This window comes from Octodon degus, unplaced genomic scaffold, assembly GCF_000260255.1.
Source record: "Octodon degus isolate 3935 unplaced genomic scaffold, OctDeg1.0 scaffold00082, whole genome shotgun sequence".
Classification (NCBI taxonomy): domain Eukaryota; kingdom Metazoa; phylum Chordata; class Mammalia; order Rodentia; family Octodontidae; genus Octodon; species Octodon degus.
The window spans coordinates 2,773,006-2,786,537 of NW_004524658.1; the positions used below are offsets into that span (position 1 = coordinate 2,773,006).

Below are 13,532 nucleotides of genomic sequence, written 5' to 3' on the forward strand. Positions count from 1 at the left end.
TATATGTCATGGAGGCTGAACTAATTCCAAACAGTGTTTTCCATCTAACGCTTTCCATGCGATATCAACCACTTGTTGAGTGTTAAAATACTCTTCAGCTAGAGAATGCTGTGTTTCCTTTGGAATTCCAGGCAGTTTCTAACCAGAGTTTGGAACTTGAAACCAGTGCCAAGCCTAAACACATCTGGTTGATTCCAGGCCACAAATAGCACTGGAATGCCTTCAACACCTTCCATAGCTGCCATACTTTCAAAAAATTTATTTCCAAAATAGAACTGACAAAATTTTTTTTTTATCAGCCCGATGCTCCAGAGTTAAACTCAGAAATGTGTCATGTAGAACACTATTATATCATTATGACATACATGAAGTGCTATGTGCTTCTATTTCCTAATACAGAACTTGCATTTCAGCAAATTAAATTAAAAACCAGCATTAGTAGATTCAACCCCATTTTCATTTGCTAAGTGTCATGTCATACGATTAGGAACCCATTCTACACACTTCAGGTATTCAGTTATAGGGTAATATATAATCTCAATTAGTAATCAAATATCTTTAATAATGTTATTGAATGCCTCCAGGGCATGCCATTATTTAGAAAATGATCTAGACTCCTATATGTTGTTTCACTGATGATCTTTATTTTACTTCCAGTAAAATAAAGTGATGATTTAGTGATAATTGATGTGGTAAAGCACCATATTTAAGTAGAAGTTGTTTACCTGAATTAGAAGACATCAGATATTTGTTGGTGACTAGTAGTTGTACAGAAATAAAAAAAATTCTAATAACTTACTTTAAGATAGCTAGTAGCATAAAGAAAAAAGTGTAATTCAACCCCACAAGAATCATCCTTTAAATTTTAGAAAAGATGTTTTGAATAAGGTAAAGTAGATAACAGAAAGTTACAATGGAGAGCCAGGAGTCTAGAGAGATAGTCCACTTTTCCAATTCACCAGACCACCATGGAGCAAAAGTACTGTAACAGGAAGCAGAGTGTATTTTAGGGGCCGGCCAAATAGCTCAGTGGATTAAAGTGCCTGCAAGGAGGCGCAGGGACTGGGAGCTCGATCTCCAAGCCAGTTGTGCTTGCTGGCCTTGCCCTTGGACACGCTGAGACTGGGCATGGTGGCAAGCATTTGTAATCCCAGCTCTTGGGAGGCTATAAACAGAAGGATCACTATGAGTCCCATCTAGTATTGAGACCCTGAACACCCTATAGACCATTCCCTAAAATACAATAAATAAATAAATAATAAAAAATAAAGAAGTGTATTTTGGAAAAAGATACAAGGTTTTCGTGTTGCTTTGCTTTGTTTTCCAGGGAACTTCAAGCTGGTACATTATGAGTCTGGTCTCGCATGTGTGTACTTGCACTTTTAGGGAAATGCTGCTAATAGGAGTGAGGGTTAGATATTTGTAGCAGTGGCAATTCATCCATACAGGCAGAATGGCACAGTATTCAACAGGGGAGATGGGTTTTAGAACCTGATTGCCTGGGCTCAAACTCATCTTTTACAACTGTGTTGTGTTGTAGTCTCACACATGTCAGCCTCTCTAAGGATCCCAGTCTTTGCCCTCAAAAGACAATCACTGGGTAGCCTAACAAGGACTGGCCAGAAAGTATAGGGAGACAAGGAATGTAAAATGTTTAGTACAAGGATTTCATAGTAAGCACTCAAGTAGTGTTAGATCATTTTATTCTTATTCAGTAATACATGTTCAGTATTTCCCCAAGCTTCAGCAAGATGCATGCATCAGGAGCAGTGTACATGGAAGAAACAAATCTGAATGGAGCAAAAAGAAATTGCGTATGAAAAATTTCTTGGTGCCGTAGTTATGACAGAGCGCATGGGCAAAATTGTCTTGCAACTTCTTCTAGATGCTAGTATTTCAGCTCAGGAGAACAAAAAGATCAACAAATTAGGTAACTTCAGGGAAAGAATATATGAATAATTTGGAGCAGCCATTACACTTGCTCTAAAACACAGAAGAGAGTCTTGAGAGAAAGCATACGTTCGCTGGCGCAGGTTTTGAAGCCTACTGGGCATGCCTACTAACCTTGTTGTCTGTCGTATCACTATCCTGTGATTCATTTTGAGACAATTCAATATCAGAAAGTTTACTCAACAGGACATTTATGATAGAAATATATTAATTCTGCATTATGAATTAGCAAACTGAAAGAATAAATTATTCAACTATGATGTCATGGAAAGTACAGAATTTGGGAACTGGTCAGAATTTTTATATATTTCTTTTACATGTATATTAAACAGTCTACTAATTTTCAGAAGTTTCTCTAATAAGTACTTAACAAAATCATTTTAAATATGAAGTGACTTGGATATTCTTCTCTTCTAACTTGTTTGTTTGGTTTACTGGATTCAAATCAGCATGTTCTAGAATTAAATTTCTACATGAGCATGATTCAGAAAAATGCTCAAATTGATGTTCAATCAAAAAAAATTCTCTAGTATCTTGGTTTATGATTCATCTGACAGCTAAAATGACAATAAAAGTTAGTAATCAATGAAAGGTTTGTGGCACAAAAAGTCTATAGCCATAGCTAAGCAATACAATTACTGAAAACTCATACTTTACTCAAAAGTAGAAGCATTTTTATTACTTTTCTAAGTAAGGTGGGTTTAAAAGCACTTACTACAATATCTCAACAGAAAAAGCACTCAATAAATGTCAAATTTAAATTTTAGTGAAATACAAATGAGTTCTTAACAGTGCCTAACAGCAGTTTCAGATGTTTTTATTTCACAGTTCTTGTTTGTGACAATCCTATTGAAGTCAACATTTACATAGTGTTTCCTTTCTCTGTCCCAGTCCTTGGTCCCAAGTAAAGAAAGGAAAACAATAAGTCATTGGTAAGAAAAATTAAGCACTATAACTTTGGTATCTGTCTAGCAAATAATTTAAAATAGGTTGTGGTAAAAGAGCACAGGATCTCAAGAACAAGATGCTCATAGACATATATAATAAACAGGCTTTATCAACAATACAGTCACAATCAATACATAATAATCAAATGACAATTCACTTCATTTCCCAGCCTTAGAATAAGTCAACGCCATGGCAGTTCTGGTTTATAATATTCTTATTAATTCATTCTCCAAAGATTAATATAAACAAACTAAAGGCTTACAGGACCCAATTAGGATAATAAAATGGACTAAATTTCCACATACATCATAGTGATAGAAAATTCATGAAGAACTTTAACTTGGATGGAAACTAATACATTGACAGTAGTAATATCATGAATGTTTGGTCAAGAGACCAACAAGTTAAAACACTGGAAACTTAACAAGTTAAGCAACCAACAAGAGGATAGTTAATCACAAGTTTAGCAAAGCCATTGGTATGGCTATCATCCTGTTGCTAAGCAATGTTTCTGAGCAGCAAAGCTCACACTCTAAAGACCAAAACATTTGATTTTTACTTTTTCAAATTAATTTCATGTATTTGTGTTTATTAATATTTGTTAATATGTAGTCTTTCATCTACATATCTATGAAGCTATGGACTACTGAAATAAATATATTGACTGGATGTTAATATGTATGATAGCTGTCACTAAAATAAAAGTCTTATACTCACCCTGTAGTATATGATAGAGTTTGTATATAATGATATGATAAAACCAATCAGAGGGAAAAAGGCCCTCTAGGGTGTGCCTTTTATAAGCAGCTAAGGAAATACAAATATATTTGAAGTTGCTTAAAATATTAAAGCAAATTTAGATATGAATTTATCTACTTTGAAAATACTAAAATAGATCTTGGCACTAATGAAAATATCTATAATAAAAGACAAATGTAGGAAAAACTTGATGTTTCAAAAGTTCACACAAGTATAAAAATATCTGGATCTATTATTCATTTTGGATTGTTTTTAAAGTATCTTAGTTGAACTTATAAAATAATCATAAGGACCATCAGATGGTTGGAGAGAAAGGAAACTGGGTTTGTTGGAGCAAGAACGTTGTTTTTCAACATTTAACTGATAGAACTCACCCACCATTTAATGGTACCTCAACATTTAATTGGCAGAAATCTCCCACCTGATTCTGGTCACCTCCGCTGCCTCCACAACATGCTCAGTGTAGGAATAACGGGCGGTAATGGGTACAAGTACTTTCCAAAGATAGTTTTCAATCTCTAAAAAAGGTACTGTGTACACAGGCAGCCAAAACATAACAGGAAGCATTTCCACTCCCATTTTCTTTGCCCCACTATCATTTCCAGAAAGCATTAATGCTAGGTTATTTTTTTCCTTCCTTTGAAAATGTTTGATGCTAGACTTCCTGGTTTAATGTGTGATATTTCCTTACACTTTCTCCTTCTTTTTGCCTCTTGCCAATATTTAGGTTGGGATCCTACACTCTTTTCTCATCCAGGCCCAACCAAGCATGCCAAATTTCAAGTGAAAAAGATCTGGAGATGGGTTAGGGAAAGGCAGGAGGCTGAGATAGGTTGCTTAGGATATGAAGAGGGAGCATAAGGGAGAGAACACAGGTGAAACTCCACCACAGAGCTACAAATTGGATTGAGAGAAATACAATTGCTTTACATCACAGTACCTCCTCTCTTTAAAAAACACCTCATTATCTTTTTATTTATAGGGAAGACTTAGGCAATTATCTGATCAACTCTTTGTAACTATTCCAGATTAGTAATGCATGAACTGAAGATGCACTAATTAAATTTATTTTTTTTAAAATTTATTTATTTATTTTTATTTATTTATTTTTTTAAATTTTATTTATTTATTTATTCATTGTGTGTGTGTGGCCAGCTCAGCCCACCAGGGGGGCGCGGCTCGCTGGCATGTGGTGCTGGGGGATTGAACCGCGGTCCCTGTGCTTTGCCAAGCTTGATTCCAGTAGGTGCTTTAGACCACTGAGCCATCTCTCCAGCCCACTAATTAAATTTAGAAAGTTTTCTTTTATTCTTCCAATATAGGTAGATTCAATCGTTCATTTGGTGTATTACTTTTCTCATGATATACTAACACTTCAAGTTGATTCGAGATGTCATCATTCACAAGAACCAAACAAAATACCTTGCAAAACATGGCTTACTTTGTGATGAGACTAGCACATAATTGATCAGATTTATTATTATATTTTTACATACTTAAATTCATCACAGTTTAGGAATTTGAAGATATTTTCAATGACTAGCTTGTATCATGCCATTTCATTGTACTGGCCATTTAAATATTCCCTTCATGTTTTGCGAATTTGTCTTACAGCTTGACTGGAAAGATATGAAGATAAGCACATTCATAAACACATGAATGATCCAATAAACAGGCAACAAAAAGTCCTACTGAGCTAGGCAAAAGCATTATTTCTTCCTTGTTGAAGGTATCAGCATATGTTTCATCTTATGTTGCACAAGTGTACTCATTAAATATTATGAAATGTACAGCAGGCTGAGAAGCTCTAACTAGCTAGTCAAAGTCACTCATACCTGTGTGTTCGTATTTATGTCGCAGAAGGGAACTGCTTTTCTGGAATGTCTTGTCACATAAGTCACATGCATACATGCCACTCTCTGTTTTCTTGATCTTCTTTCGAGACAGACAGGAGTCGGAGTCTGTCATGTCGTCTAGGCCTGACATGTAGTCTTGTGCTCCATCAAGCAATTCTCCCTGTGATAGAATCACATAGTTCAATTTAGCCTCGTCTCTGTGTTTACACCAAACAACTTTGCATAAGCTGACATTTGGAGAACGTTAAGACTGCTTGGTACAGATTGATCTAATTTTTAAAAATTTCTAGAATTTTTCCCTGAACAACACATGAGGTTTCACATTTCAACAAAAATTACAATTGTCTCTGCTATAGATGGAAGACTGCTCTTTTTTAAGGACAGAGAATATCAACTCCAAAGGTGGGGGAAAACACAAACCTTTCTAAAATCTTTGTTGTTTTGTACTGGCATGTATCTGTGAGTGAACATTAAACATGAGAATTTGCGTATTTTCCAGTATAATTTAGGAATGATCTGTAGCTGCAGAAACCCCATTTTAATTGAATTTTATATTTAGGTACAAAGTGTTATTATTATGCAATCTATTTAAATGTATGTCTACCAACTAAAAGCCTCAAGCTATATTTTTATATTTAATTTTCTAATTTGAAATAGGGAATATTAATAACACTTTTTATCAATGTTCTATCTATGTTAAAACAGCCTTCAGCATTGAACAATAATGAATGTGGATCAGTAAATTATTAAATTTCTTGATATTTATTTTGTCTTGATCCAAAGGAGTGCAAACTTGCGTGATAACAAAGCCTTCATTTGCTAGCCCAGAGTTCAGTTTTCTTAGACTAGGTTTGCACTAATTAATATTAGAGAAGATTAAATAGGCTTAAATACATTTACAAAGAGGGCAGATGTACTGTAAATTGGAATCCTGCAACAGCTGTTACAGAGGTGCACTGCCTCTATGCTCCTATTTTGCAAGCAAGGATTACCCTGCATAATGCTAAAGCATACCTGCTTTCATATTCAAATACCCATAAATTATTCACAAATGTGAAGATTAGGTAATAATTCATGTGGAATGTGCAACATATTTTTAAAAATACTCTTCAAATAAACTATTCACTATAAAACAAATTCATCAACTTGATTTGTATATTACTTGCAGGTTGTGAACCTCTTTAAAGCATGTGTCTGTTCCACATTTTAGCTTTTCACACCTAGGTAAGTCCCATCAACTATTGTTTCCAATGTATAATTCTAAAATAAGGTGAATATTCATTTCTTCTTTGCATTTTAAAACCAAATGTGCTTACAAGATACAATGTTTCAATGTTTTTATGTATTCATTTTTTAGCCCACTTATAGTGTTAGATTCACATTAAAAACTTCTATTTCTACTGATATTTATCATCACGATTTCTTTCTTACAGCACATGATCTGCATGTGTGTGTGTGTTACGTGTATGTGTGTGAGTGCCTGTGATACCGAAATATGCAATGGAGGACCTCACACTAGTGTTCTAGCACTGAGCTAAATCCCCAGCCCAAGTATATAGTTTTGTCCCCTTTCTTTTGCACAGACGCAACTTGTTACCTGAAATCCTTGTTTTCGCTGGTACTTTCTCCTCTGCTGCATGTCAGCAAAAGTAGCTGCTCCAGTTGGATAGGTGTAGGCCATATGTGGTAGGAAGCTCATCTGATCCAGTCCCGGGTATGGTCGGAGCCCAGGAATACTGGTCTGGACAGGCGGCATGAAAGTGGCTGGGGGAAATGCGCTTTGTGGTGGAAGAGCTGTGTATAAAGGTTTGGCACTAAATGGGTTCATGCTGAACACTGGGTTAGTGCTTTTGCTGTCCAGATTATTTGAATTTGAAAACTCTTTCTTGATAAAAGTCAAGTTCAGAGGCTCATCTGAGTTTTCAGACGATGAAGAAACACTATTATGGTCTAAATTTATGCTACTAGCTTTTGTTTTGTTCTTTGTGGCTATAATACTTTTGGGTTCTTTCATTTGTTTTGGTAATGACAAGTCCAAAGGCTCAGCCTGGAGCTCCTCTGAGGAGAAGCTGTTTGGAGTGTATGAACTACTGTGGGAGTTTTTAGAAGATGTAGAGGAAAGATTTAAGGGAGAAGGAGTGTTACTCCTTGAGTGGTCCAATTTTTCAACCGGTTTAATATTGGTAAAATGGGAAGATTTCGTTAGCCTGAGAGGAGGATCACAATTCGTAACACTGTTGTGGAGTTCTGCTATAGACGGTGACGTTATGGAGTCCATAGGTTTTACAGGTGACCTAGGTAATAAAGAGTCCTTTGTGGGAGGGTTACTATTGGGAGCTAAGGGCTTGGAGTTCCTTTCCAGTGATGGTGACCTGGAATTTGAGTACTGGTAGACTTTTCGTTGCTCAAACCATTCCTTCACAAATTCCTGAGGAAGGCCCACAGCAATGGAAATTTTCAGCAGTTCATCAGAATTGGGCTCCATATTCATAGCATAGTATGCTTTAAGTACAGACATGTGGTCCTTGTATGGGTTGATAGGGCTTGTCAGTCCTTTCTCAGAAAGTACAGATGACAAGAGGAGGGCTTTATTATCCACAAAAACTCCAGCTTTGTTGGGGACTATGTTTTCATGAGGTTGCAGGACTGCCTTGATCTCTTCGTTCATCTTACAAAGGTAACGTTCATGCTGATGCAAGGGAATGGGGCCAGGAAAGCTTTCTTTACAGAACTGGCATGAAAATGGAGTGGATATGTTGTGGTTCTCAATCATTTTGTCATCGGTGACCAAATCCATTAAAGTACGTAGCTTTTCTTTCTTTATATTACTGATCTGTCTCCTTGAGTCAGTAGTTAAGCTCTGGAGGCAAGCTTTGGCTTCATTGACTTTTTCTAATGTATAGTCAATAATACTTTTAGTGGCACCATTGTGACTCACAACTGGAAGACCGACTGGTGGAATATTAGGAGAGGTAACTCCTTGCTCCTCAGGTTGAGAGCATGGATCTTTCATGTGATAACCTTTCAACTTTGAAATTTCTTCAGCTTTGCAGTCCATTTTTTGCCTGGAAACCGTATTGTCCACAATCTGCAGAACCTTTTGTACTTCACTTAAATTACTATTCATTGTGGGAAATCCAAGTAAAGGGGCTTCCATCCCTACACCTAAGTGCTGCATTGGACTCTGGGCAGATGGGTGAACTCCTAAAGGACTGGTGGCTCCAAGCCCACCATTCATAAAGGGACTAGTGCCACTAAATCCATGTGTGGCCATAAGAACTTTGTAGTCATTAAAGTCTAGTGGTTCTGTTTTAATTTTAAGTAAGCCTGTTTGTTCAGACATACTAAGTGGTTTTCCATTCTCTAACTTGTTTCTTAACTGAGTAATGGCTGAATTAGTAGGAGAAGAAGAAACAGAATTAGGGGAGGAACCCGTCTTGATATTGTTTCTCATTCTGCCATTCACAGAGATTAAACCAATACATTTCTTGCTGCTGATGTGCGAACTGTAGGAACCAGAATGGGAGAAGCGTTTCTTGCAGTTTGGGCATTCATAAGGTTTCTCACCTAAAATGATAATTAAAATTAACATTACACTTCTTTGATTGGGTAACAATTGTAGATGTCTACCGAGACAAGAGTCTGTGAAACCAAATCAAAGGAACACAATGGGGTTACCTCTACATTCTAGGTGTTTACATTAGAATTATGTGCCTGTAGCCATTACTGAGCTTTATCTGTCCTAGGAGGACATGATTCAAGAAGTTAGCAGTGGAAGGTGAAGACTATTTTTTTTTTTTTTTTTTAAGCTAAGATCCCAAATCTTGTTTTGCCATCGGCAGTTTCCTATTTAAACAAAGTACCAGATTAATGTGTGGTCAATAGCACAATAAAGATGTCACAGTATTTAAAGGGAAGTGTAGTCTTAGTTTTAATCATCTCTGTAGAGATTCCATTGAGTCTACCAATCTAACTAGTTTTCTGAATAGCATCCAATTTGGTAATAAAATGCTTGGCAGAGCTATCCAAACTAGTTATAAAGAAGAAATCTCAGTGGTAGAATATTGGTCTGTGATACACACACAGCTCTCAAGAATCAAGGAACATTTATCATACCAAGTTTTTATCCAAAATTCTTTTATGATTAGGTATCAAAAATGAATATCTTTTAATATTTGCTATCTGAGTTTCTTTAGGTCAAAAATATTTTATCTGGAGAAAGGATTTTAAAAGTACTGAGAGGAACCTCTAGATTTGGTAATAAATCAAAGGCTTTGCAATTTTTAAGAAGGATCAGCTCTCCTTTTTATAAGACAGTGCTACTGCCTTACAGTACTACCATTCTATCAGTCTCATGAAGGTGCAGAACTTTTGAAATAAATGCATAGTTCCAGAAAGCTACAAACAGGATTGTGTAAATTTTAAACAGTCTTTGAGAGGTTTAAATAAACAAAATGCAGCTAAGAGCACCATCCCCTGTGCTACTCACCACTGTGAATTCTCAGGTGCTCTTTCAGATGGTGTTTGTACTTGAAGGCCTTGCCACACTCTGTGCATTTGAATTTGCGATTACCTGCTCCTTGGGTTAGCATTTGGTGCTGTAAAGAGAAAGGACTGACATCAGTTTTGTGCAGAAGGAACAAATTTGGTACGAATTTTTTTTAGACCTGCCAAAAGGTTTGAGAGCATGCTTATTTATCTGCCTAGTTGTTCAGAATTGAAATAAAAGTAATGTTAGTAATAAAATTGGAACAAATAAAAATGCTTTCACACATTCACCCAACACTTGCTTTACAGTTACTTTTGCAGTCTCTTTTTCAAATCTTTGACCCATTGGAGATGAGAACATATAATTGTAAAGATGTTTTTTTTTCGTTTTTTGTTTTGTTTCGTTTCGTTTTGTTTTGTTTTGTTTTGTGCAAGACCTAACATCTGAAGATTCCCTGTTGAAATGCAACCATTGTATCAGGGAAAAACACAGTTTCCTGAAAATTCTAAATAGTGTTAAACAAACTATACATGTGAAGCTATACATTTCATCAATTTTTTAAAATCAGAGTAAGTTTGTCTAACTTATACTGAAGCAATCTGTAATTTAAAGAACAGTAAAAAAAAAATCATCCTCTCCCACTAGAAGCCTCAGAAACAAAGCTGGCTTACAAATATTTTGTTACAGGGTTAGCATGTTTAAATATTCCATCCATTGTGCTACTGGCACATGTAAACCCTGTTTTCCTGAGGTCTTGCCTATCAGATCTGATTCATTATCAAACTAAGAGACAGCATCTTGGGTTATAGCTGCTTGAGCAGTTTTATCACAGGCCAGTAGGAAAGACTTCAACGACTTTTCATTCTCCTTTTTAGTAGTGTGCAAGAGAGTAGGGACCACAAAGAAAAAAAAAAAAAAGTTTGCTGAAAAGACAAGTTAAAAGCAGCAAAGATATAATCAAACACAGCTGACCTTTTTGAACAAGGGGAAAAAAGCAGTGTGAATTAGAATTCTGGAAGAAAAAAAAGTCATCCACTCTGGATGCTCAAGGTAGGAGGTCAGCCTTTTTCAAGCAGCAATGACACAAAAGCCTTTTGCAAAAAGACAGCACAGAAACGGTATGACAACTGCTAGGGTGTGCTGAATCTTCCCACATTCCTAGTGAGACAGATGGTGTTACATGGGACACAGGGAGGTTTGTTCAAACAGCAGCAACCTTCAAAGATCAAGCGGAGCCCAGCCCGCCGAGCGCCATTGAGGGACCAGCGCTCATATGTTGCTGAGTTGCATAAACAAACAGCAACAGCTGCTTTGTCTCCCCCCACAGCCCTCAGAGGACTACTATAAACTTTAGTTGTGCCACTGTTAATATGATACAATCATTTTAATTTACTAATTGTAAATGCCATGAGCAAATGAGGGGACTTTTCAACACCAAAGCTACCATTCATAATGCGCCAACACAATCACACTTCTGCATGTGAAATTTAAAGCAGTTATGTTAGATAAATATCTAGGCCTGTTCTTTTCTTCCTAGAGTTTTATTTTGTTTTACTTTTTTGCATAGAAACATGGGGAAGATAAACTGTTACATAAGTGTAACTATACTAGAATACTTTTAAAATAACAGGTCTTTGAAAAACATTTAGGTGACAAGCTCAGTTGGAACAAAACGGAATGATTTATATGAGCTATTGTTTTAAAACAGTAAAATTCTACAGTATGGTATCAAAATCATTCTTTGTGTTGGCTATTCTTTCATTATTCAAAGATAATAAAGCCTACAAGGGTAAAAAAAGATTCTATATAGAATATCAGAGTTCATCATTTTAAAAACAGAAATGGGATCAAGGCTGCTATTAGGCAATTCCAGGTCAGTTGGGCCAGTTATCATGACTTATGGTACACCATTTCTGTTACTATCCGAACACATCATAATATCAATTTGCAGAGTCAATTCTCCTAGGAGGGTGCAAAGAGTGGTTTTGTTGAAACGTTTAAAGGATGGTGTGAATCAATCCTACTCAATCATTTTAAGGATTTAAGAAGCTACACATACCTACTCAGGACAGAGTTCTCATTTGTAGGATAAGCAAGCCAAAAGAAGCACAGTAATTTAAACACTGAGCTACACATAGGCATATAGAGACAGTATCATTTAAAAAGTACATTTAATGTTTAGTATTAATTCAATTTATTCTATACATACATAATTTATTATATTTTTTATTTTATTTAAATAATTAGATTTTATAAACTCATAGTAGCCGGTAAAAATAATCCAAAGTATTACATGACAAATTTAAGAAGCACATACTTTTTTTTTTACTATGACTTAGATCCTGTATAAGAAAAATCTGTGTAAAACTAGGTGAAAAATGGAATTAAAATTGCTGAGATGTTTAATAATGTATAATTAAAATGCTACAATTTCATTCATTTTTTGTGGAACATAAAAATGAAACTAAAGTCGAGTTAAAGTGCAAATAAAATTTCTAAATTAGAAATTAACACACTCATTCGATCGTGAACATAAGACTATTAAATCATATTAGAAGAGACCATCAAAAAATCATTTAGACCTCAATTAAAGCTATTACCATTAAAAGATCTGCATCTTCAAAATGCCATGAAAAATTAATAATGATTGCCAATCAAAGCAATATCGTTTCTCTAAGGGGTTATTATAGAAAGAAATCACTTAAAACCAACCCCCCACCTGATCTGTCCCTGGCTTGTGCGTCACCATATGCCGCTCGAGCTGGGTGCGGTAGGCAAACGTGTAGCTACAAAGAGGGCAGGAAAAGTTCTCCTCATTCTTCTCGTGGCGGTACTTGATGTGCTCCTTCAGTGATGTCAAGCGCTTGTAGCCCCGATCGCAGTAGGGGCAGGTCAGCAGTTGGGCAAAAGCATCTGGAGTTCCAGGTGGCAGGTCTGTAGCCGAGAGAGGAGAGAGAGCGACGCGGGCCAAAAGGTCAGTAAATCAATGGCAGCTAATGGGCTGACTGCCCAGGATGGTATGACAGGAATCACTGCAATCTGCTCCACCAGAGTGCCATCATTGCCCTGGCCTCTTCGCACACCAGTCCCTTGCCCGCCCAGGACAGACTTGTAGGAATCAGCTCACACTGCGCTTGAAAATTAATTAATTACTTGAGCTTTTGAGGGGAGGACTTTAACAGCTGATAAATGAGGAAGTTCTCTTCAGGTGACTGACAGTTGCTATGAAAACTTTACTCACATTTTACTCAGGAATACAATGGGAAGGAGCTTTTCAGGTGTCAGTGGAGAAGAACAAAATGGTGAGGGTTGGTGTTTCAAAACTTTTTTCCCTCCAAAGTAAAATATTTCAGAATGATAGGAATACATTCAGATATTTTTATCTCTTAGAAATGGGCTGTAATTGTTCTTGTTCTTTATTGGATGTACAAATGACACAAATTTGCTGACAAAAATTTCACAATACCCTAAAATTACAGTTCTAATCTTTGCTCATGAAATTCCATGCCTCAGCAGCTGTTCTTCAAATT

General features: G+C 36.2%; 1 protein-coding gene across 4 annotated transcripts in view; it reads right to left on the reverse strand.

The window, feature by feature from the left end:
* Zeb2 (zinc finger E-box binding homeobox 2) overlaps positions 1-13,532 on the reverse strand; it is a 134,306-nt gene that overhangs the window by 6,105 nt on the left and 114,669 nt on the right. For all 4 annotated transcript variants that reach the window (XM_004636640.2, XM_023721431.1, XM_004636639.2 and 1 more), the window contains exons 6-9: positions 12,722-12,936; positions 10,003-10,111; positions 7,111-9,080; positions 5,493-5,673 (exon numbers count right to left, since the gene is read on the reverse strand). In XM_004636640.2, the coding sequence (XP_004636697.1) occupies positions 5,493-5,673; positions 7,111-9,080; positions 10,003-10,111; positions 12,722-12,936 (2,475 nt within the window). The remainder of the gene's footprint in view (positions 1-5,492; positions 5,674-7,110; positions 9,081-10,002; positions 10,112-12,721; positions 12,937-13,532) is intronic.